The sequence below is a fragment of the Urocitellus parryii genome, chromosome 5, assembly GCF_045843805.1.
Source record: "Urocitellus parryii isolate mUroPar1 chromosome 5, mUroPar1.hap1, whole genome shotgun sequence".
Lineage (NCBI taxonomy): Eukaryota > Metazoa > Chordata > Mammalia > Rodentia > Sciuridae > Urocitellus > Urocitellus parryii.
The window spans coordinates 176,652,813-176,679,331 of record NC_135535.1 but is presented as its reverse complement, the minus strand read 5'-3'; the positions used below and the strand labels follow the sequence as shown (position 1 = coordinate 176,679,331).

The window sequence follows — 26,519 nt, the reverse complement described above, 5'->3', positions numbered from 1 at the left end:
GGGGGTACCTGGGATTGAACCCAAGAGTGCCTAACCACTGGGCCACATCCCCAGCCCTTTTTTACATTTTATTTAAAAACAGGGTTTTGCTAAGTTGTTGAGGATGGCTTTAAACTCAAGATCCTCCTGCTTCAATCTCCCAAACTGCTGGGATTACAGGTATGCACCACCACACCCAGGTGGCACCTCTTTTTTTCAAGGTAAAGTAAGGATTACAATCCCAAAATCCTTCTGACTAGTGAATAACCAGGAAATAAAAAATTCAAGGTTTTATATTAGCAGCATTTTTGCTATAGAGAGATTATTATTCCCAAAAGAGCTTGTGGGCTACCACATATTTCTGCCTTAAAATTGAATTTCATGTGTACAGTCTAAAGCTAAGTGATGGATATGACATAGAGGAAAACAAACCAAATTCAAACTCAGTTTCTCCTATACTTCCACTCAATATACACTTCTGACACCAGGTATGTGGGAGTCTTACGCTCACCCACCAAGCAAAGAGTGCTGCAGCACTAGACACCAGCAATATAGCGCAGATCTGACATGACCTGAAGCTGGATTTAGTTAAATACTTTAATAGTAGAGTATTTCAGTAAGTACAGATAATTATTAAACTTGGAATTTTTAATTTGTAATGAGATTTCTTGATTTCCTAGTTTAAAAAATACAGTAAGCATCAAAATTTACAAATCTTCTTCAGTGAACCAGGCACACATCTGTAATCCCAGTGATTTAGGAGGCTGAGACAGGAGGATCACAAGTTCTGGGCCAGCCTGGACAACCTAGTGAAACTGAGTCAAATAAAAGCAAAAAGGTTTGGGCATATAGTTCAGTGGTAGAACTTCCCTGGGTTCAATCCACAGTCCACTGCCAAAAAAAAAAAAAAAAAACCAAAAACTTCCTTAATGATAATAACTGATGATTGTATAGAAATTAAATCTCTTATTTCACGTACCCAGTAACAATAAGTTATAGCAGGTCTCACAGTCATTCTTGTTGCCAGTATTTTAATTACATATTTGTTGCCTAATCCTTAATTAATCAAGACTTGATTACAGTATGGAAAATCCTATTGAAGAACTAGTAAAAGTTACTGAAAGATAAAGATAATAAAAAGATAAAGCTAATCTTTTTTTGTTTTTTTTTCCTCCTACTGGGGATTAAAACCAGAGGCAATATACTACTGAGCTACATTCTTAGCCCTGATAGTCTCACTAAGTTGCTCAGGCTGGCCTTGAACTTGTGATCCTCCTGCCTCAGCCTTCCAAACTACTGGGGTTATAGGTGTGTGTCACTGGCCATTTATTAGTTCTTTAACCCTCAGCTACTTTTTCTCCTTCTCTTCATTAATACCCAAACTTTTCTCACCTTTGTAATGGACATTTGGTTCAGCCACCAGGCTGGTCCAGACTGCTGACAGCAATACTGGTATAGCAAGTGCCTCCCCTTGGTCCTCTTCCAGATAGGACAGAGTTACATAGGTGCAGAATCAGTGGGCTATGCTGATCACTAGACAAATTGATGGCATTTACTTTTAGTGCTGACTTTTCTTAACATAGTAAAGACATAATTCTTCCTCATTAGGCCTTTAGGAATTCTGACATAGAGATTTAATGGTATAATAAACAGTTTCTTGCATTCCTGTTTCTAGCATTTGGGGTTATAGCCCTGGTCCTGCAACCACTGTATTAGATGGAAGTGGGGGAACAGAGTATGTGGGGAAGGAAAAAAAAGTCATTATACCAAGAATTGTATGGTCATACCAACCCTTCACCAGCCCCTCTTCCCAGATCTAATAAAATGGAGCAATATCTAGTAGTGGAGACACTTCTTTAGTATACCACTCATGTTGAGGGTGTATACACACTCATAAAGGCACATAAGCCAACCCTTAAGGCCTTTATCACCTCCTATTTTAAACAACCAACCTTTCAGTTGTCTATTATATTTTTTTTTATTAAACTATTTCTCTGTAAAGGAAATTTTTTTTTGTTCATAGTTGGACATCACAGTCTGCACAGTGTGTTTCTTAGTCTGAGAAAATGAAGTTCTGCCATCCAAATTCTTCTCCCATTCTGGTTCTTCTGAGGCATTGCATGTTCCATCAGATAATTGAAGCACAGTCCAGAGTTAGTGTTTATTCCAGTAAGACCCATTTTTAGCTTTCTCCCTGCCTCCAGGGCTATCCACACCATTCTCACTTGCCAGCTATGTTCAGGGGCTTCCCACCAGAGAATCTGCCACACAGCCATTGGCAATCTCTCTTTTGCTGGCAGGCAGTATAGTTTCTTTTTCGGAATTTTGTTCTACAAAGTGTGCCCGAGGAACATGTGTAGATTCAGTACATCTCTGAATTGCTTTAGTATTCCATGTCCATTTATTTCATGGGCCCAGATGGTCATCCTAGGTGACACTTGGAAATATCTGCTTGTCATTTCCAGTTGCTTTCTGAACCTGGAAAGGAATTTTTCTGATGGACATCAGAATGCCCTACTTTAATGAGCCCCTCAAGTTTCTACCTGGCCAAAGCCATACAACATCCCTTGAATAGGCCAGTTTTCCATTACCTTCCTGTGTGAGCATATAGTCCAGGTCTTTGGCCATTGTAAAAAAGCCAGTTTAAAAAAAAAAAAAAAAAACACAGGGGCTTTTACCACTGTTTAGTCCTTCAGCATGCAGTTTAGCCCACAAAACTGATTTGTTTTTACCTTCTTCGAGTGGCATCCTTCCCCAAAAAGAATACTCTTCACAGTAGAATGAATTGGACATAACTTTCCTCTGTTCATATATGAATACACCACTAGTGAAACTCCATATCACATATATCCACAAGAATGAGATCTTAATTAGAATAAGGTATACTCCATGTATGTATAATAAGTCAAAATATATTGTCATGTACATTTAAAAAGAACAAATTTTTTAAAAAAGAATGTTCTTCATTCACCTTGAAACTAACACCTATACACTGGGCACCTCTTTGTCAGTCAATCAAGGAACCCAGCTGCTTCTCACTCAGTTTCAGAGTCAGTCCTGGGCAGAAGGGGCTTCCTTCTGCCTTTGAGTGTCTCCTCCCTGTATTCTTTTTTTTTTTGTGTGTGTGTGTGTGTGTGCTGGATATTTTTAATAAAGTGAGGTTTACATCCATCACTGTCATGTTGATACAAACAAATATGGTCATATGCACAAAGGAAAACCACGTTTGTCAGGCTCAGAGATGGGAGGTCAGAAGAGGCACGAGGAAACCCGTGTATGGCAGGCAACAAGGATCTGGAGATGTGACAGCCAGGCACAGGGCCACACCAGCTCCCTTCATTGTGTGACCCTTCGGATTGAGAGGACATGAATTAGAGTTCTTTCATTCTGGACTTAAATTTAACCTTACAATTCTGTTCTAGCACCAATTTAACAGAGCAGGTATAAGCATTTCTACCACAGCACACAGGCATACGCTCTTTCCAAACACACATGCCTGGCACACAGCAGCCCATGTGTATGCTCTAAAAAGGGCACGCAGCTCTGCTAGGACTGTGCTGGGAACAGATGGGAGGCGCCCTCTGTGACTACCTCAAGGAAGACACAGCTGAGACACCAGACTCTTAAGATCAAATGGTGCCTGTGATTTCACACAAATACCCAACCTTCCCCTCCAGTGGCATTTACATATATAAATAGGCATAAACAGAAACCTCCATTATTTTCACTAAGTCTAAAAAGACACAGTTTCAGAGCAGGTCTAGTGAAGAGGGTTCTAATTGCATGTAGTTCTCATTTTAAGCATCCTCTGTTGTAACACAGAACATGACATAAGGGTGCTGCGAACAACCGAAGTAGAAAACAGAACACTTACGCTGCTGCATCAGAGTGTGGGAAATGACCATTTAAACCTTCAAACAATGAAATACACAACTGCAATTGTTCAGGTTATACAAATTTCTAATGTAGCAGCAAATGATGTTTATACAAAAAATAGACTTTTAAGAAAATAGCTGCAAAAATCTAAGAGTATAAAACATTTAAAAAATATATCTTAAAAGACAAAATATTGCCCCAAATGTATAAGACTGAGTTTTAAAAGTTCACCTATCTAGATTTTAATGAGGTTGGTTGAATGCAGCCTGTGGCTCAACATCTCCGAGGGAGGTGCAGCCAGCACAGGGAGGGCCTGGGGCTGTGGGATGCCACCTAGCCCAGGGCTGAAGAGCCTTCAGAGAGCTCCAGCTCCCAGCCCCGGCCTCTGCTGCCAGAGCCAGAGCCATTGAGTCTGTCCCAGGACACTCTCAGAATCAACAGACTGCCCCACAGGGCCAGGACGCAGGCTGCAGTGGTGAGAACTCTGCACAGGACTGGTGCCCTGCATTTCTACATGGGCCACAGTATATCAGGTAAGCTCTCTGGGGCATGTGGCCTTGTCCATGGCCCACCAGGGGCCTCAGGTTTCCACTAGGATCTCCACCACATGGTCCAGTTCGGCCAGGTCGGACTTGCAGCTGGAGCCGGGAGGTGAGGCTGCCGAGGCAAAGCCCTCGAGCCCATCACAGAGGCCTGGCTTAGTGCCACCCATCATTCCTGTCAGCACAGTGTCCAGGTCATAGTAGGAATTGTCCACGTCTGAGAACAACTCCTCCACAGCGCTGGGACTTTTGTTCTCCAGGGTCTCAAATATCTGATCTAGAGACTTCTGAAAGCTTCCTCTGTTTTCTCGAGGGTTGCCTGTATCCCAAAGGCTACTCTGAGTGTTCCTTGGCACCTGTGCTGAGCTGACTGTGGAAAGTTCAGAAACTGGACCTTGCAAGGGGTCATCCGCTCAGCTTGGAGCCCGGGAGCCGCTCAGCGCCCGCAAAGGGTCGCCTTGGCGCCGCTGCGCGCCCGCCGATTGGCCGAGCGCTGGGCGGGGCTCCGTTCAAACCCGCGCGGGGCGGGGCTTCGGCACCTCCCTGTATTCTTTAGGTGACAAGATTCTGTATGAATCATTTCCATTTTATTGTGGAACTTTTCTGGGGAATGCTGTGCCATCAGAATGTTTGTGGGTATTTCAGGTTTCAGGATTATTTTATGTCCTTAATTCATTGAGATAGTCTCAATGTTTCATTGCAAACTACTGAATGCCTTTCAAGTGGAAATTCTCTAGTTAAAAGTCCCAGGTGTTATCCTGGAGAGGACCGTTTATTGGGTTTGATTCTGAGCTCCAGGCTTCATTCCACATAGGGCTATCAAAGAATTTGTCCATACTAGCACTTCAACTTCCTTTTTGAACTGTGTGTGGATTTGGGCCATCTTAGTTTCCACTTAGCATGTGTAATTAATATTGCTTAAAGGGGGCTTCTATTTTATAATACTTAGTAAGCAAAGTTTTCCCCAGCCAGGCATAATATCCATTCCCATAAAACATTTACCTAAAGGAGACACACTTTCTTGATATAAAGTCTCTTTAAGAATTCCAACTTTTGTAATCTTATCAACCCTTACATTTTTATGTTTTAATCCCAGAAACTTTTCTTCTCCACCCCTAGATTATTTTACTCTCTCTTGCACAAAAGGCTTTGGGTCCTTGGCAAAGGCTTGAGCAAAGAGACCTTGGCCCTTTCCTTAATCTTTTTTTTTTTAAATATTTATTTTTAAGTTTTAGGTGGACACAATATCTTTATTTTACATTTATGTGGTGCTGAGGATTGAACCCAGTTCCTAGTGCATGCTAGGTGAGCACTCTACCACTGAGCCACAACTCCAGCCCCCTTTTCTTAATCTTTATCTTAATTAATTTGCCTGACATTGCCCCAGGTAATTTCAGAATATATCTGTCATTGTAATACCTGCCTTCTTTTTTTTGTTTGTTTTTTTTAATATTTATCTTTTAGTTGTAGTTGGACACAATACCTTTATTTTATTTATTTACTTTTTTATGTGGTGCTGAGGATCAAACCCAGGGTTTTGCATGTGCTAGGTGAGCACTCAACCACTGAGCCACAACCCCAGCCCATAATACCTGCATTCTGACTGAATTCCTCCAAGTTGGGATAACACAACAAACTTGTATACAGTCCTTTAACATTGGGAGACCATCAGGGGCTCCCTTCAGTTCATTCATTCTTCAGTGGGACCATATTAAAACCTGTGTTTTGCGGGTGTGGTGGCACAGGCCTGTAATCCCAGCTGCTGGGGAGGCTGAGGCAGGAGGATCACAAGTTTAAAGCCAGCCTCAGCAATGGTGAGGTGCTAAGCAACTCAGTGAGACCCTGTTTCTAAATAAAATACAAAATAGAGCTTGGGATGTGGCTCAGTGGTTGAGTGCCCCTGAGTTCAATCCCAAGTACAAAAAGTAAAATAAAACCTGCATTTTAACCCCATCAGTGTCATTTTTTCTCCCACTCTTTTTTTGTTGAGGGCACTAAGGATTAATATGGGAAGGAAGAGTTTTAAGTGTAATAATAGAACTCCGTAGATGATCTGTAATCTTATTTCCAATGACTAGTTTTGTGGTTTTGTCACCTACTAGTCATGAAATTTTGGATAGATCACCTGTTTTCTTCAATCCAGTGTTTATTAAATTACTAATGTGAAACTCAGGTTCAGAGTCCTGTAAAGGAGACTTATGAAAAGTTAACTCAATATAATGTTATGAACACTGGCTCTCACTTAATTTTCTTGAACCTGCAAAATGGGGATAATATTTTTATCTTTTGTGTCATGCAAAATTATTTACCAAATTTTAAAGGTATTATTCAAATACAAGCTATTTTATATTATATCATGCAATAAAAATGCTTTTTTTGCAAGGAAAAAAATTATTTATTTGGGTGCTAGAGATTAAACCCACAGCCTCTTGATACTAAATACTGAGCTATACCTCCATTCCACCAAAAGTCATGATTTAAATCATATCCTAGACTTAGTAATTTGACCCAGTAACTCTTTGTAGGAGTGAATTTGCTGGAGTATACATTTTACTTTTGTTTAAATTGCATGTTTCTAAATTTGATGGCAAAGTTCAAAGCCAGCTTGGACGATTTAGTGAGACCTGTCTCAAAAGAAAAAAAATTTTTACCAAAGGATTGGGGGATGTAGCTAAGTGGTAGAGTGCTGGCCTAGAATGTGTGAGATCCTGGGTTTGATTCTTAGCACCATCAACAAATAAACAAGGGGCTGGGGTTGTGGCTCAGTGGTAGAGCACTTGCCTAGCATGTGTGAGGCACTGGGTTCGATTCTAGTACCACATATAAATAAACAAAAGTAAAGGTCCATTGGCAATTTAAAAAATATTAAAAAAAACAAATAAACAAACTGAAGAATAAATAAAATTAATTAAAAATAATGAATAAGCCAGGCATTATTTAAAAATGAATAAATAAATAAAATTAATTCCTCCAAGAACAGGGAAATCTATTAAATACCAAGGTGTCCAGTTCCATTTCTCCAGTCCAAATTTTTGGAAAAAAATTTTACCTGTTCAAAGGGATTTGCAGTATTGTTACCCTCTTTCTTTGATCTATTATTTGGTGCCTGTTTTATCATACTAAGTCTACAAGTACACAGAGAATACTAGGGATTGAATCTGGGGTATTTCATCATGGAGCTACATCCTCAGCCATTTTTACTGTTTTTTTTTTTTAATTTTTATTAGAGCATTATAGTTATACACAGTAGTTGGGTTCATTTCAAAAAATCCTTACATGTATGGAATTCAATTTCAGTTCACATTTCTCACCTTTTCCCTCCATTCCTCCCCTTCCCCCTTCCACCATTCTCCTTCCTCTACTCTACTGATATTAATTTCACTCATTTATTTATTTTTGATTTTTCTTTCTACTTAGATGTCAAGATAAAATTTCCTGTGGCGTATTTATGTACGAACATGACATGATAATCTTTTTTAAAAATTTTTTTATTCTAATTTGTTATTTATAACAGAATGCATTACAACTCATTACACATATAGAGCACAATTTTTCATATCTCTGGTTATATACAAAGTATATTCACACCATTCGTGTTTTTATACATGCACTTAGGGTAATGATGTCTATCTCATTTCACCATCTTTTTTACCCCCTTGCCCCTTCTCTCTCTTTTGCCCTATCTAGAGCTCGTCTAATCTTCCCATGTTCCCCTTCCCAACCCCAGTATGAATCAGCTTCCTTTCAGAGAAAACATTTGGCATTTAGTTTTTTGGGATGGGCTAACTTCACTTAGCATTATATTCTCCAACTCCATTTGTTTACATGCAAATGCCATGATTTTATTCTCTTTTATTGTTGAGTAATATTCAGTTGTATATATGTACCACATTTTCTTTATCCATTCATCTACTGAAGGGCATCTAGGTTGGTCCCACAGTTTAGCTATTGTGAATTGTGCTGCAATAAACATTGATGTGGCTGTGTCCCTGTTGTATACTGTTTTTAAGTCCTTTGGGTATAGAATGAGGAGTGGAATAACTGGGTCAAAAGGTGTTTCCATTCCCATTTACTGGTTTATTTTGAAACAGAGTCTCACTAAATTGCCGGGGCTGTCCTCAAACTTGCAATCATCCTGCCTTATCTCCTGAGTTACTGGGCTTAGAAGCATGTGCCATCACACCAGCTAGCAGGAGAGTCTTTACAACATGACTGTAAATAAAGTTCCATTTTGAGGAAAGGAGTTATTCTTGGTAAATCCACTCAAGTCCTGCTAATAACTGTCTTCTTATCTTAAAATTTAATAGTCTGGCTGTTGAATGTAGGATTCCATCACAATCCAATGCCTAATCCGTGGTATTCAAACTCTTACCTTTTGGAAAATGAAAGCCTTTGCCCATCTCTAGTCTTCTTTCTTTTCTACTATCTTCCAGCATTTCTAAAAGATGATGGATAGTGATTTTCTTCGAATTTTTTAGTTGCCTAAGCATCAGAGAATATGACTTATATGCTTTGAAATGTGATATCATTTGAATCACTTGGCTTACTTATCCTGGATTTTACCTTTTTTCACTTTAGTCTTCCTTTACAGTTTAAAGACCCATGCTTCCTTAAAGACAATGTAAATAAGGAGTGTAGTCCTATCATCTACTAACAGGAGATCAGCTCATCACATTTTGCTTTAAGTCATGTATCCTATTGATTGTGGGTTTCTTTCAGATAGTAACTGTATTTTTATCTTTCCCAAGATTTAAGCTGGTTAGGGCTCAATAAAAGTTGATTGAATTTTTAAGCTTTTAGCCCAACCTTTTTTGATTTGTTCCTCCTTGACTCTTTCTTACTTTAAGAAACTTTAAAAATGGTCTTTGGGATTTTTCATGGCCTTAATTTCTTCAGCTCTAAAGCCTTCTTTGATTTTAAATTTCATCAGTATTGTTGAGTTCCCCCACTTCCCCTACACACACATCTTTTTTCTTCTATTAGGTTTCTTTAACCTGATGTGAGGGATTGAGGGCGTCACTCACTGGACTTAGTGTGTGAAAAACCTTTGATCTCCAGCATTGCCTCCTCCCCAATTTTTTTTTAATTTGATATGATTTTGTAGGATTCTATTAGTGGGAGGATAGAGTTTATCTAATTTGAATCTCTATTTAAAAAGTCATGAAACTGAAGCCCAGAGAGGCTAACTGACTTGCCTGATTTAGATATTTTATTTTAATATTTATTTTTTAGTTTTAGGTGGACATAATATCTTTATTTTATTTTTATGTGGTACTGAGGATCGAACCCAGTGCCTCACCCATGCTAGGTGAATAATCTACCACTTGAGCCACAATCCTAACCCTTGATTTAGATCTTAACTGAGATTTTGGCAAGGTCTCAAGAAAGTGAGTCAGAATGTCTACCAGAATTCAAGTCTCTGATTGCCAGGTCTGTGCCCTTTCCACTGGTCCTGTTTGAATTTATCACAGTTGCCTATGAGACCTGTTCTCATTCGTTGGCTGTCTTCCTCTTTTTCTCTCAGGGACTTTTTGCCATTCTCTGGGAACTGCAGTTTAAATGTGCTGACTTGAAGTCAACAATCAGCATTCATTCTAGGCTGACATTTTCTTGTCTTACTCTTTAAATTTTTAATATGAAAAGAAATGGTCATTTTTTTTGTCACCTTTCCAAGGATCATGTCAGTTCTTGCTTCCCCCATGTGTAAAAAGAGCCTGTCATCAGAACAGTTTTTTAGGCTTTTAAGAGATGGTGTGTAATACAGCTGTCTTCAGTATACCTCAAGTAATGTGAGTTGCCTTTTTTTCCCCTTTTCTCTGAATTTAAGTGTTCTTCCCTGTACTTCCACACTTCGATTCATAGATCTTTATATGGATCTGACTTGTGTATAAGCTTATCTCTACTGTCATTCCCTTCCCCAACTTTATTTATTTTCAGTATATATATCCTTCCATTGTATATTTCAGTTTTGAAATTCTTAATAATATACAAACTTATGGTCTACGAAGTTGTCTCTTTTTGTAGTCCAATATTTAATATGTGCCTAGTTTGAGGAACTATGTTTTTATTTTCACTTCCTTCCTTCCTTCTCTTCCTTCCTCCCTCTCCCTCCCCCCCCCCTTCTCTCTCTCTCTCTTTCTTTCTTTCTTCCTTCCTTTCTTTCTTTCGTACTAGGGAACCAGGGGCACTTTAACCACTGAGGTACATCCCTACCCTTTATTATTTTTTACTTTGAGACAGGGCCTTGCTAAGTTGATCCTCCTACCTCAGCCTCCTGAGACACTGGGATTAAGGCATGCGCCTCTGTGCCTAGTTGAACTGTTTTTCTACTTATTTACTTTCTTATGATATTTCAAAAGTTACCCATGTGCTTACTTTTTACTTGGTATGGAATTATCTAAATCCCTAAGAATTGTACCTGACATATCTCTCTTCTTCTCTTTTTTTTTGACCTGAGCATTACTGGATGGGCTTCAGTATTTGCTTCTCTCTGTGTCATATAGTCTTCTCCAGAGCATCAGACTTGGCAGCGTTTCCTGAACGTTTTTACTATCTCTCTGAAATGAGTTTAAAGTTTTATTTCAGAGGGCAGGTTCACTGCCAAATGAATGTGTCAATCTTTGTTAACTTGTGTTCATTTTCCTATCCATTATTCTGGTGCCGGTGGTTATCATCCAGAGAAACCAAAGCCACCCATGTAATGAACTCTTCCAAAATCTGTCATCTCATAGAAGAGAAAAATGGGAATACACATTTCAACCAGGTTCTTCTACTTCCTACATATGTTCTTTTTTTAAACTATTTTTTTAATTTTAATATTTTTTTTTTTTTTTTAGTTTTCGGCGGACACAACATCTTTGTTTGTATGTGGTGCTGAGGATCGAACCCAGGCCGCACGCATGCCAGGCGAGCGCGCTACCGCTTGAGCCACATCCCCAGCCCCCTATTAAACCATTCTTTAAAAATATTTATTTTTTAGTTTAGTTGGACACAATACCTTTATTTATTTATTTATTTATTTAATGTGGTGCTGAGGATTGAACCCAGGTCCCCACACATGCGAAGTAATGCTCTACCGCTGAGCTGTAACCCCAGCCCCCTACATATGTTCTTTAGTGGTCTTGAGAATCAATCTACTCATTCTTTGAAAGATTCAAACAGTTGAACCTTTGAGAGATTCAGCTGTTTCTAGGGCCATCTCAGTAGGCTCTGTCATGTATTGAATGCTCTTAAGAAACAGGTCGCACCCTTCAATTGACCAGGTGAGTTCTATATATACCCCACAAAAGGTATTCTGGAACTACCAACACACATTACTTCTTCTGGAAATAATGACAGAACTGTTTCATCTGCTAAACCCTTGGATTCCTCCTATGTTTCTATGGAATATATTTCTCCTTTTTTAGCATGTTTTCTAGAACTTGTAGTGGTCATGGCAGGTAAATCAGACAAGGAACAGTAGGAGCTGCAAGATGAGTCAGCCATATTGACAACCAAGTGAGTAAGATTGCTTAGTATTTCCACCCAAAAGCAGGTGATAAGATTAAGTCCAGTCAGCCAGGTAGAACATCTTGTCTAGAATAAATAAGAAAAAAACAAAGTAGTTCAGACAACTAGATGTTACAGCTTGGAATGTCCAAAAAGGGTCCAAGGTTTGGAACACAGAGATCGGGACTCTAAAAATGGATGTGTATTCAGTAGAGAGGTGTTTTGATTGCATATACTAAGCTTTGGGCTGCGAGGCCAACATTCAGAGGCTAGAACCAACATCTAGGAGGACAGGTACAAGCAAGTACAGACATGGATCTAGTAGCAAAATTGCTTGACATGGTGGCGTACTTCTGTAATCTCAGCCACTTAGCAGGCTAAGGCAGGAGGATTGCAAGTCAAGTCCAGCCTTGGCAACTTGGCAAGACCTAGTCTCAAAACTTAAAAAAATAAAAGGGGGGGGGTTGGGGATGTAGCCCAGTAACAAAGTACCCTTAGGTCCAGTCCCCAGTATTAAAAAAAAAAAAAAAGCAGGAGTTGGGGATAAGCAGAACCAAATACAGGGGAACTGACTTCACACCAAACCATCCAAGTGAACTAGCTAGAATTTTTTGATCACACAATTCAAAATAGACTTGATCCCAGCCTTGGGTTGAGTCTGCTGATGGCTGTAATGATTCCAACTTAATTAATTAGGAGAAAGCACAGGCAGAAAGAAATGTCCCTGTTGTTGTTCCCTGGGAGATCTTATAAAGTTCCTCTAATAAAGAACTTCTTTTGCTCCTCTGTTCTTAAAATCTTCTGTTCATTTACCTTTTGACATTGTTTTACCTCGACCTTCCCTTCTTGAGTCTTTTTTTTTTTTTTTAATTCCCATTTGACTTCTTTTCTGGACCATTTCTGCTCTCTTAACAAAAAAGTTTTTAGCCTGATACAGTGGTACACACCTGTAATCCCAGTGACTGGGGAGGCTGAGGTAGGAGAATCCCAAATTCAAGGCCAGCTGCAGCAATTTAGTGAGACCCTGTTCCAAAATAAAAAAGAAAAAATAAAAAGGGCTGGGTATGTAGCCCAGTGGTAAAGTACCCCTAATTTTATCTCCCAGTATCCCCCACCAAAAAAAAAAAAAAGCTTTTATAAACCAAAAAATAGGCAATTTTTGGTCTTGTCCCCTTCTCTAGCAGCAGAAAAGACAAAGGGCATATAGTGAATATATTTGATGCTGGTCTGTGGCAAGAAAAAAAATCAAACAAACAAATTTAGCAAGTAATTATAAAGGTTCCTTTGAGGTGTCTCATCTCTGGATGAGTCATTGGGTTTTCTTAGCCATTCCTCTTAATCCTGAGCCGCTCTTGGGAAAGAGTACTGTTTTGTTTGGACTATTACCAATATGCTTGTTCTATCTTTTTCCTTTGCTACTCTTTTTAAATTAGTCAATAGCATTCCTATAAGAATATCTGCTGTAAGCACTTTTTCATACTAAAAATAAGGGGCTATAACCAAAGGATAATAGCAACTATAATCAGAAACCTGACACATATTACCTGTTTAGACTAAAGTTTACAGGATTTGTTGGATCTTAAGAGACCCATCACATTATTGGATGTTTACATTTCCTTGAATAAGATTCTATAAATTTGTGTATACAGTTAAATGAGTTTACAGGTTTTTTCTATTTGTTTTTTCCATCTATCTCTAGGGTTGCAATAGTTTCCAAATCTTTTGAAGGAAAAACTGATCGCACAGAAGAATGGTATGGGACCCAATACAAACAGGAAGCTATACCAGATGAAGTCATTAAGGTAGGGTGAACACACTTATAAATAAGCCTGATATGTGAGGAACCTCAAGAACATGAGCTCCCTAGATCCACCAACTCTGGGCTCTAAAACAACTCAAGGCCTAGAGTGTGGAGATCGATGGCCTTCTGTTGTCTATAGTGCCCTGAGAGGAGTAAACAAGGAGCTAGAGAGGTGGAATTTATGCTTTTGCATAAAGAAATGGCTCTCTGGTCCCTTTCTTGTGTGTCTGCCAAACAAGCTGGCCTATAAAGTAGACTCCTAATCTCATGCAGTCAAAGAGCATGGGAGTACAGGGTACACAGAGAAGCACAGATAAGAAGAAAGATAAGAAGCAGTGAGGAAGTAGGGAACATGAAAAACAGATGCAGGGGCTCTGGAGGGCTTAGAAGTCTTGTTGGAACAGTGAGTAGGAGTAGTCTCTGGGATTCATACTGTAATTGCTTTATTTAGGAAGTGAATTATACCTCCTAATATATCATTGCTCTTTTTGTCCACATAGGAGAATTAGGATTTATTTCAAAACAGGTGTGTTTATCACACTCATCATGCTAAGTGAAATAAGCCAATTCCAAAAAACCAAAGGTCAAATGGTTTCACTGATGTGTGGAAGTTAAACCACAATAAAGTGAGGGAGGAGAAGAAGAAAAGTTCAATAGGTTAGACAAAGGGGAACAAAGGAAAGGGAGAGGAGTAGGTATAGGAAAGATAGTAGAATAAATCTAACATAATTTTCCAATGTACAAATATAAAAATACCTAAGTGAACCCCACCAACATGCCCACCCACAAGAATGGGGTCCTAATTAGAATAAAATGTATTTCATGCTTGTATAATTTTATCAAAATGGATTGTACTATCATGTATAACTAAGAATATCCAATAAAAAATAGAAAAAATAAAATAAAAAACAAAAAAGTCCTCTTTAATCTGGCTTTCAACCCATGTATGGGGGTAACCTAGCCAAAAGTGTGACTCTTATTTAAATGACCTATTGTCTCACAGTTGTGGAAATATATCCCCTGTACAGATTATTCTTTCCTCTTTAAAGAACTAGAATAATCATGGTCTTCATGTGGACTAGTCAACTTCTTTGTGTTTCGGTCTCAGATGATTCATGGAGTATAGGAGTAATGGGGATTGAACCCAAGGCAGGGTGTATACTAGACAAGTGCCCTACCACGAAGCTACATTCCTCTAGCCCATTCAGGTTTTTCCTTAACCTCAGCTGGTCATTTTGGAGATGTGGAAGGGGAAGACAGATGAATACAAAAATCTTCATTTGTGCCAGAAAGACCAACTCAAGTTTCATAAAAACCCACAATAGGTTCCAGTTGTAGTCTTTTTATATGTGATGGAAAAGAATGCTGTGTGACATTTATCCCGTTAATATTTGTTTGGATATTGAACAAAAGCACTGTTTTAAAAACTCTTAATCAGATTCTAATTGCTTTTGTGTGTGTGTGTGTTTTATTCATCTAGAAATGGCAAAACGCTGACCTAAATGGGAAATTTAAACTTCCAACAAAGAATGAATTTATTCCTACAAATTTTGAGATTGTATCATTAGAAAAAGAAGCAACAGCATACCCTGCTCTTATTAAGGTAATGTGCTAGAACAGTATTTATTTATTTATTTATTTATTTATTTAAGATGGAGTCTCACTGTGTTGTCCTGGCTTGTATTTGGTACTTAGTTGATTTGTAGAATTCACATCTTTTAGAAAATGTCACAGAAAAAAAATAAGAAATATAAGAAGGTTAAAAAAGATTCAAGCAAGGAAGCAAACAAAGCTACTAAACAGCATAGAATCTAGAGAATTGCTTTCTTATTTAATATTTATTTTTTTAGTTGTAGAAGGACACAATACCTTTATTTATTTATTTTTATGTGCTGCTGAGGATTGAACCCAGAGCCTCACACACATTAGGCAAGCGCTCTACCACTGAGCCACAACCCCAGCCCAAGAATTGCTTGCTTTCTTTTTTAATAAATATTTATTATATTTTTAGGTGTAGATGGACACAACACAATGCCTTTATTTTTATGTGGTGCTGAGAATCGAACCTGGGTCCCGCCCGTGCTAGGTGAGCACTCTACCGCTGAGCCATAATCCCAGCCCCAAGAATTGTTTTCTTTACAGAAAAAAACATCTGGGCTATAACTACAAGTCTGTCAAAAGGTACCAGCCTCGTTTCCATACCCTCTGAAGACCCAATAAGGAAGTAGGTTTATGTTGCATCATGAAAGTTAGAGATAAGAAAGAATTTCTGAAACATAGAAGAGAGCCTCCCCAAGAAAAGCTTTGGATTTTCTCCTCTTAAAAATAATTCTCAGGGGGCTGGGATTGTGGTTCAGCAGTAGAGTGCTCGCCTAGCATGTGTGAGGCCCTGAGTTCGATCCTCAGCACCACATAAAAATAAAATAAAGATATTGGGTCCAACTAAAACTAAAAAGTAAAGATAAAATTTTTTTTTTAAATATAAATAATTCTCAGGGCTGAGGATATAGCTCAGTTGGTAGAGTGCTTGCCTCACACGCACAAGGCCCTGGGATGGATCCCCAGCACCACCCACACAAAATAATAATAATAATTCTCATTATGACACAGTGGCTATGTGATGTTAATGGTGTTATAAGTCAGTGGGAAGGGTGACTGAAAAGTGTATTTTTCCCACTTTTTCAGAATTTTCTTTTCATGTCATTGTTTCACACCTTGGATAAAGAATGTAGAAAAATGAATCAAATTATCACAGCATATTCTCTTTTCTAAACTTAAAAACTAAAAGTCATTACTGTAGATATGTATCTTTCATTGTTTTTATCTCGTCTAAATGACCTAACATTCAGATTAAATCAATGAAACAAGAATCACTGTTTAGGAACATGAAATTTAATTTATCTTGAGTAACTAGTTTATTAAGGAGACAAGTATTTATCTTTAAAAAGAGGAGAAAACATTCAAGTCATCTTTATGTGATATATATTAGGTTATACAAAGAGAAAGCTTGTTTACCTCTCCTATTTTTTATTGGTTGTCTTCTTAGGAGTGGGGATTGAACCCAGGGCCTTGTACATGCTAAATATGTGCTGTTATACCCCCAGCCTTTGGTTGTACCTCAGTAGTAGAATGCTTTTCTAGCATACATGAGGCTCTGGGTTCAATCCCTAGTATTATAAATAAAACTTAAAAAAGGAACTGGGGGCGCTGAGGTTGTGGCTCAGTGGTAAAGCCCTTGCCTAGCATGTGTGAGGCCCTGGGTTCGATCCTCAGCACCACTTAAAAATAAATAAATAAAATAAAGGTGTTATGCCAACTACAACTAAAAAATAAATATTAAAAAAGTGGGGGGGGGTCGGAGTGCAGTGGCCCACACCTATAATCTCAGTGACTCAGGAGGCTGAGGCAGGAGGATCACAAGTTCAAAGCCAGCCTCAGCAACTTGGCAAGACCCTGCCTCAAAAAATTAAAAGGGTTGGGGAATGTAGCTCAGTGTTTAAGCACCCTTGGGTTCAATCCCTGGCACCTAAATAAATAAATAACAAAAGGACTCACACGTGTTATAAATAAATAAATAAATAAACATTTACTATGTTTATAAGTATCTGAGGGTCAAAAATCTGGAAGTTTCATAATTGTGTATTGCTTTATCCATCTGAGGTTAGAGTCAAGCTATTGGCCAGGGCTAACATCATCTGAAGACTCAGTTAGAGCTAGAGGATTCTCTTCCTAGTTCAGTTATGTGGTTGTTGGCAGCCTTAGTTCTTCCCCACATGGGTGTCTTCATAGAGTTGCTTGACATGACAACCAGCTTCTCCTGAAGTGATTGATCCAAAAGGGAAAGTGAATGATTGAGATCGAAGCCAAAGTCTTCTATAATTTAATCTTGGAGGAATCATACCATCACTTCTATCATATTGCCTTACATCTTTTGCCTCCTGTGTCCAGAAAGATGAGCACAAGGTAGTTGGTATTGGCTTCTTTGCTATAGGCTTCCATCTCCCTAATAGGAAGCTGATTTCTCTCTATTAAAGGAGTCAACAGACTTCTTTCTCAAGTTTCCTGCTTTCAACAAGATCCTCTGGTTATGCTTTAAGACCATGGAATACCCACCTCCAGTACAAAACATCAGCTATTGATTGTTTCTGTCCTCCTGACAAGTGATTTAATTGAACAGTTTTGCTGAATGTGTCCCTATTTCCCTAACCAAGTTGTTTCTTCATCATAGGATACAGCTATGAGCAAACTATGGTTCAAACAAGATGATAAGTTTTTCTTGCCAAAGGCTTGTCTCAACTTTGAATTTTTCAGGTATGTAAGATGAATATAGCTATAAAGCTTCTAACGAGTTACATTTCTCTTAAAGTTTTCTGTCATTTTTGATCATCTGTCTCTAAAAATACAAAGAATTATAGTTATTTACCCTAGAAAGGAGAAGATATACTGTAAGAACCAAGATTATTAATTATTCTTCCTTTCCATTAATGAGTATACCCTTTTACTGAAATGATCTGTATTAGCTGCTTTTAAGAGGACCTTCCTAGGGCTGGGGATGTGGCTCAAGCGGTAGTGCCCTCGCCTGGCATGCGTGCGGCTCAGGTTCGATCCTCAGCACCACATACAAACAAAGATGTTATGTCCGCCAAAAACTAAAAAAAAAATAAAATAAATATTAAAATTCTCTCTCTCTCTCTCTCTCTCTCTCTCTCTCTCTCTCCTCTCCTCTCCTCTCCTCTCTCCTCTCTCCTCTCTCCTCTCTCCTCTCTCCTCTCTCTTTTAAAAAAAAAAAAAAAGAGGACCTTCCTAGCCTTCAGGATTTTGCAATCTGGAGAGGCTACAGAGTTACCCAGAAAGTTACATAATTTGGGGTGTTTTTGTTGCTTTGGTTTTATATTTTTAGAACTTGCTTAGAAGAGGTAGTAGTTGCACAATGATCTTGAGTCCTTTCCTGTCCTTTCATTGTCTGGAGCTCTCTCTGTTCCTGGCTTGGGTACTTGTAAGTTATTTAATAAAAAGGAAGGTGTTTATTAAAATTTATGAATAATGTTTCTGTTGTCATTTCATCTGTTTCCTTTTATTTATTTGTATAGTAAAAACATTTATTTATTTGTATAGTTGAAATTTTACTTTGTGAATCTATACTTTATAACTTTACATTTGTAAAATTCATTGCTATGAGTTTGTGAAATAAACCTATCATGTACTGATGTTTAATATAATGATCAGCTTTTTATTAGTTTTTCATTATTTGAATGGTTAGACATGAAATTAAAGTGAGGTGCATTTATAAGTGTTTGGGGAAAAGAATCTGTAAAGAGAAAGTTAATATTCCATTAACAAATATGTTGAGATTGTAGGGATATACATATAAATAAAATAAAGGTGTTATGTCCAACATCAGATGCACATATTTTCTAGGATTGTGCTAATATTTTAAAATTTTAGGCCAGACCTGGCTATCAGATTATGGCTTACTATTGGTCAAAAGCATTACAAAGTCTGCTTTTATTTTTTGATAGTTCAGAGTAATATTATTGAGACTCTTAGCAGTTTTGTCACTTTTCTACTTGGCTGCTATGATTATGAGTATTTTCTTTAATTATTAATCTCTTTTGAGTGTCCTCTGGGTTGCCTAACACAATTCTTAAAAATGGAAATATCTGTGTCACACAAATCTACCTATCTTGGTCTGGTCTTCCTAGAGGTAATCACTATTGGGTTTTTTTGTACACTTTAGTAGAAGTGTGTATGTGTGTGTCTATGTGTATCCTTTTCATCTTTTTCAAAAGTAATAGGATTATATTCTGTGTACTTAATTACACTTTTTAAAACCTGTATTTAAGTATATAGTATCTAATTACATTTTGTGTCTGTGGTACTGGGAATAGAACCCAGGGCCTGGCACATGCTAGGCAAATGCTCTACCACTGAGCTGCATCTCCAGCCTTTTTTATTTTATTTGAGGCAGAGTCTCACTTAACTGCCCTGATTGTCCTAGAATTTGCAGTCCTCCTGCTTGAGCCTCCCAGGTCACTGGAATTACAGGCCTGTGTCATCCCTTCTAGCCAAAATAATATATTTTAAAACTAACAAATGAACCAAAATTTACGTATTGCAATTGAATCATGTTGTATTTTAAGTTAGTTTAAGGCTTGCTTCAGTGCACTAGCACAGCTATTGTGGATGCAGCATTTTAAACACTTGCTAGAATCATATTCTGACCTCAATCACATGGCTTTGAGGTCCCAGACTTGGCTTTTCTGACTCTGCAGTTCCACCTAAAAAGTGCACAGTTGCCTATGGGGCTCAGTCACAGCCTCTCTTTGATGATTTTGTTTTTCTGAATCATGTCTTAAGTTTTTGAACTGTTTCACCTAAAGAAGGAAATCTATCATTATATCATGTTTGAAAGAATTAAGTAGCAGGAGCTGAAGATGTAGTTCAGTGTTACAGTGCTGGGTTCAACCCCAGCATGGCAAAAAAAGGAGACAATTAAAAGTGGCACAATATTCATTTAGGTTTTCCATTTGTAAAATTTTTGAATAGCTATAGAATATTCTCTTTGATTTTAATTCTCTAATTGCAAAGTATTTTACCTCTATTTTTGCTTTATTATTAGCTTTGATACAATTGTTGGCTTTACTATCAATACATCATATTGTGTTATATTTATTTATATTTACTGAGCTACATATTAAGTGAAATTTTAATTTGTTACTACACAAACTGAGCAGACACCTGCCTCAAGTCTGTGACTCCCTGTTTCTTCAGCCTGTAAGGTTCTCCACCCGCTTCTCCAGATGTCCCCTTGGGCTTGCTCCCTTGCTTCCTGCAGGTCAAGACCTAGGTGTCAAGTTATCAGAGTGGCCTATTAACCATCTTATATAAACTCATAGTCTTCCTTCCTGGCTGCCACCACCTTATCATTCCCTATTCCTCTTATTCAGTTTAATTTTTCTCCATAGCACTATTACCATATGTTGTATCAGGTTTGAATTTATTGTCTCCTCTGACCAGAGTGTAAGCTCTGTGAGGTCAGGGACTCTGCCTGATTTGTTCCTCCTCCAGTCTCGGTGCCTGAAGAAGAGCCTGGCACTGTAGCAATATCTATGTATTGAATGAATTAATTTTTTACTTGCTTCTGATAAAGGCAAGCAGTGTCATAATCAAATGCATAGGTTGTTTGACTTGCATTTGAATCCCATCTCTGCTGCCACCAGCTCAGGTGACTTGACAACAAGTATGTTTCCTATCTGGGAAATGAAGATTTTCTAATCTGGGAAATAAAGATTAGTTGATCTCCAGTTCTGTTTAGCTTTTGTATTCTATGATTATTTCTTCTCTTTCTCACTTAAATATTTTCCTATTTTAATATTTTCTCCTAATTCTAGCTCCAGTTATATGATAGAACTTGTCAATTATTCTACTGAAAAGTGATTTTGGCTTTTTGATTTTGGGAAAAACTCAGGGATTAGTTTATGTTTTACAGTTCTTCTCAGTTTTTCTCTTTTAAGTTCATATAATTGTAGTATACAAATTTCTCCATCTTACATTCTTGTCGACCAAGGGTGTGACTTGCTTGGAGAGAGAGAGAGGGAACCTGCAAATGCTCTGTTAGCCTAAGGACAGGCATGTCTTGTGTCCCTTTCCCACTCTTACCTGCCTTGCACTTCTAATTTATCAGTTCTGCCACACCACCTGGGGTAAACACTTCTTTTCTCCTCCTTCACTGCCACCAGGACACATACACATGGCATATTTCAGGCTTCTTTTTCTTTATTTTTTTTTTTCTCGTGAGAAGAAGAAATAGACTCAAGAATTCAACCCTATCCTCGGGAAATTAAATTAACTGATATGCAATTTCTTGATCCATCTCAAAAGTCCACATCAGAATGGGAAGTAATAAATCAGCTATTTTACTGTCAACGTTTTCTTCCAGCCCATTTGCTTATGTGGACCCTTTGCACTGTAACATGGCCTATTTGTACCTTGAGCTCCTCAAAGACTCACTCAACGAGTATGCATATGCAGCAGAGCTAGCAGGCTTGAGATATGACCTCCAAAATACCATCTATGGGATGTATGTAAGTACCCACGTCTTAGAGCCTTCCACTCATCAACATTTTTTTATATTGATTTGATGGAAGCATTTTTGATTGAGGGTATGAGTTTTATTTCTTTAAAAAAAATCTTTATACCTAATCATATTTTCTCATTTACTTTTTAAGTTAGCTCTTATAAGTATTCAGATATATATATACATTCATATTATACAGATTTTCCTTGGTTTTTTTCCTTTTTCTTTTTTTACATCTTTCATCAGATTGTCATATTTTTTTCCTCAAACAAAATTGGACTCTGGTATAGGTTTAGCCTTACCCATTCTGTATCTGAAGTCTTGATCTTCGGCAAGAGAATGAAGTCTCTTTGTAAAACATAAGGTTGGCCTGTACTATTTCCCTAGAAAACCAGATCATGAGGCTGCATATCCATACTCTTCGGTCATGTTTCTTCATATCATGCCACTGCTTGAGGTATCAAAGCATTTCTTTTGTTTTTCTTTTTGTTAGTCGCTACATTTATGCTGATCCTCTCCATTGCAACATGACATACCTGTTTATCAGGTTATTGAAGGATGATTTAAAAGAGTATACATATGCAGCACGCCTCTCAGGTTTGAGCTATGGCATTGCATCAGGAATGAATGCAATACTTGTAAGTAAAATGAAAACCAAAGAAAGGCACCACACCATTGAAACATTATATTCAGCTTGGAAAAACTATTAACTTCTGCATTTTTAAACAAGAAGATTGATGGTTTTTTTTCCTTGCACCTTTTTAGTGATTGAAGAACTCAAATTAGTATTAGTTCCACTAATACATGATTTAATAATGCTTAGTGCATATTATGAACATATATGTGTGCTACATTTATTTGCATGTTCTTCTGCTTGAGATGTTTAACATACTAATCCTAAAAGCATGTTTTTCTTTCTATATATTTGATTATATTGCCATCTGAAGTAAAAGATATACATAGTTATTGTTGTGGTGCTTGAATTTTACTTCAGCTTTTTTTAGTTTTGTGGACAGTGATAGAAAGTTCCGGTGTTCAAACACACTTGAAATTTTATTTTGTAGCATGCATCATTAACTATTTTACATGTGTTTGTTTTTTGTTTTTAAAGCATTATTAAGTACATCTCAAGAAAAAATTAGATCTTCAATAGTGTTTCTGATTTTTCCAACCTTGATTATATCTCAGTTCAAATTAACACTTTTTATGGCACATATTCATTTTTCATTTTTCTTGAAATTGTTTTCAGAAAACTAAAATTGGAGCATTTCTGAATACTCTTTCTAAAAAAATTCTCACACAAATGGTTTTAGGATTTTTAAAATTTTATTCATTTTTGCAGTGGCTTTTTTCCTTCACATATGTTTTCCAGTAGCTTTTGTTGAGTGTATAAGAATCTATGTGATCTAATTATTCTCAGAATCCACAGAAATTTTTAGATTTAGAGATCAAAATTAACTCCAAGTATAAAATTAATAATCAGTTTTCTAATTGTTGCTGTTAACATTTAGTGGTATATTTACATTAAAACAAATAATTTTTATTTATGATTTTCAATTAACTTTCTGCTAATTGTTAGTCTGGTTTCTACCAAGTATGATATGTTTTCAGTGGTCAGTGATCTTCACTCATGCTGAGGCTCTTGACTATTATTCTTCTCAGGATAAAACTTTCATAAGTATTCTAGTTGCAGTGTGTCTTAAACTGCTGTGGATACTACTATATGAAAATATGGTAATAGCCATTCCCCATTCACTGCTTTCAAAGTGTTAGACTTTCAGAGATTACTGAAGTAAATTGTCCTAAGGCAAATTCTAACTGTCTCCTTCCTAAACATTTATTTTGACATCAGCTTTTGAGATATCAGCAGAACTTGTGAAGTAAACAAATATTTAGAATTTGGGGTCCTTCTTGGGTAATATTGAGTGTAATACATCATTTGATCTGCCTGATTTCTCCAAAGGTGATTTTTAAAAAAATATACATTTATGTACTGTTTTGGGACTTGCCCAGTAGTTAGCTAGATGATAGTCCCCTATGATTTTTATCTTCTTACTAGCTATAAAAACTTTTAAGCCTACCATTCATTAGAAATTCTTTTTTAAAATAAAACTTAGGGGCTGGGGATAAAACTCAGTGGTAGAGTATGTGCCTAACATACATGAGGCCCTGGGCTCTATCTCCAGCACCAAAAAGAAAAATAAAGGAAAAACACTTTCTGTGATTAAATTTGATATAATGAGAATATGATTTTGATGATTTAATGTGTGTTGCCATAGTTTGGCATCAGGTGAGTTTATCTACGGTGTTTAGGAAATGTGAAATTGTGTTTTTTGGCATTAGTTATTATAAAGATAACTAATGTTATCTTCTCAGTTTTAAATTATGAGAAGTTAAATTCTTTGAATGTCTTGTTTTTATTTCAGTATACCTGGATTTAGGATTTTTTTCTAAATGTGTAAAAATCAAGTTTAAGATGATTATGTCAAAGTTATTGGATAATTTTAGACTTTTAATATGCCAAACTCTTTCTGTAGCTTTCAGTGAAAGGTTATAATGACAAGCAGCCAATTTTGCTAAAGAAGATCACTGAGAAAATGGCTACCTTTGAGATTGATAAAAAAAGATTTGAAATTATCAAAGAGGCGGTAAGTTTTCTGACTCATTTTTGTGCTTTATTTGAATTCTTAAAGCTATTGCTATTTGGCATATTTTGAAAATTTTTGATAAAGGAAGAGAGGAGTAAATGAAGCATTCATAATCCTGTTGCATTCATCTCACCTTATATTTGCTTAATCTATACCAGAAAGAAAGCTGACTCTGGTGGACACCTGGCCCCCTTCTCTGTGGGCTTCAAGAGCTCATGCAGTTGCAGTACTGACTTTCAAAGAGAAGCAGCTAGTGGCATTCAGGGAGTTTCAGATGAACACATTTGAACAGACTGGGTTCTGCCTTACCGAAAGAGCTTTGTCACATTAGGGCAGACATATTTAAGTTTGATATATCTTCCATTCAAATTCACCCCATATTAGACCCAGTAATGAAAGTATGGGATGGATTGTTGCTTTCATAGCTAAACTGTGGTCTTCATTGTACATCATTAAAAATTACTGTCTGTTATCAACTGAAGATCCAGAATATATCTATCCATGTTACTTGCTTACCAAGACTTTTGAAATGGCTGTATATATACTATCTAAGGATGCCAAAAAGACGAAGGCCCTGGAAACCAGAAATAACTTTCTGAGAGGTGAAAGATGTCTCATAATGAAAGCATTTACAGTACAAATCAGTTGCCAAGGGTAAAGGTGCCACCTTGACAATGAAAAAGCATGCTGGAGCCTGGGGCTGGAGCTCAGTAGCAGAGCACTTGCCTAGCATGTGTGAGGCACTGGGTTTGATCCTTAGCACCGCTACAAAAATAAGCAAATAAAGGCATAATGTCCGTCTACAACTATAATTTTTTTTTTAAGCATGTCAATTAGTTTAAGGATTAGAGAGGGTTATGCCCTATTCTTAAATATGTGACTTCAGGAGAAGAAAGAAGTAAATATTCCCACATGCCAGTAACACATAATTCATATAATGAGATTTATAAAATTCATGGATCCATATCTCCCTTCACTAGTATATGCGGTCTCTCAACAATTTCCGAGCTGAACAGCCTCACCAGCATGCCATGTACTACCTCCGCTTGCTGATGACTGAAGTGGCCTGGACTAAAGATGAGTTAAAAGAAGCCCTGGATGGTGAGACCCTTTTTGCTTAAAGCCTAATTAATGCTGTCTCGATTTTTTTTCCTAAGATGTTTGTGGTTTATACTGGTATCAAGTGTTATGTTTTTTAATAATATAGTTCTGTTAACGCCAACTGTGAGCCAGGCATGATGGCGTGTGCCTGTAATCCCAGTGATTTGGGGGACTGAGGCAGAAGGATGGCAGGTTCAAGGCCAGTCTTAGCAATTTAGCGAGACCCTGAGCAATTTAGCAAGACCCTGTTTCAAAAAATAAAAAGGGCTGAGGGTGTAGCTCAATGGTAAAGTGCCCCTGGATTTAATCCCTACTATCAAAAAAAAAAAAGAAAAAAGAAAAAAACTTGCCAGTGTTGTATGTTTTTCATAAAAACATTGGTGGTCTTTGAAGTAGTTTTTGCATTTGGCAGGTTAGCCACATTTGCTATTTTCAACCTGAACTTATACGGTTAATTATTACTGTTCTTAGCTTTCTGAACATGACTAAAATGCTCTGACAGCAGTTTACCTTGTTAATATCAAACTTTTCAGAAAAGAGGGAAAAGACTGAGCTTGAAAGTCTTATCACATAGAAAGTATGCTCAGGCATTTTTTCCAAGCCCTGGCATCTTTAGATCTGTTAAGCTCAGTTAAAATTTTGGAAAATATATTAATGCCTAAAGAGTGGTCCTTGTTTTTTCCTAAAGATCTTCAATCTAAATCTCAGGGAGTTTGCTTGAAAGTCCTAAATTGTTTTAGTATTGTGATTATGTCTTCTTTTTATCCTTTTATTTGATGCCTAGTTTAATGTAATGCCTTCAATGTGTCTATTGAATGGAATAAAATACTTTCAAAGTTGCTTTATTGGACAGACTGATATATCATCCATTATTATTTATATTTTTCATTTCCATCATTACTTTACTTAATCTTTTCTGTATGCTCATTAATAAGAATTTTTAAATAATTCTTGGGGATGTGGCTCATGTGGTAGCGTGCTCACCTAGCATGCGTGAGGCACTGGGT

General features: G+C 37.3%; 1 protein-coding gene across 2 annotated transcripts in view; it reads left to right on the top strand.

Moving 5' to 3' along the window:
• Ide (insulin degrading enzyme) overlaps window positions 1-26,519 on the top strand; it is a 93,914-nt gene that overhangs the window by 48,973 nt on the left and 18,422 nt on the right. Inside the window, exons 12-17 of one of the 2 annotated variants that reach the window (XM_026397322.2) lie at window positions 13,585-13,687; window positions 15,167-15,289; window positions 17,915-17,997; window positions 22,257-22,401; window positions 24,301-24,411; window positions 25,392-25,512. In XM_026397322.2, coding sequence (XP_026253107.1) covers window positions 13,585-13,687; window positions 15,167-15,289; window positions 17,915-17,997; window positions 22,257-22,401; window positions 24,301-24,411; window positions 25,392-25,512 — 686 coding nt within the window. Of the gene's footprint in view, window positions 1-13,584; window positions 13,688-15,166; window positions 15,290-17,914; window positions 17,998-21,625; window positions 21,771-22,256; window positions 22,402-24,300; window positions 24,412-25,391; window positions 25,513-26,519 lie in introns of both variants that reach the window. The other variant, XM_026397321.2, reaches the window with a different exon arrangement.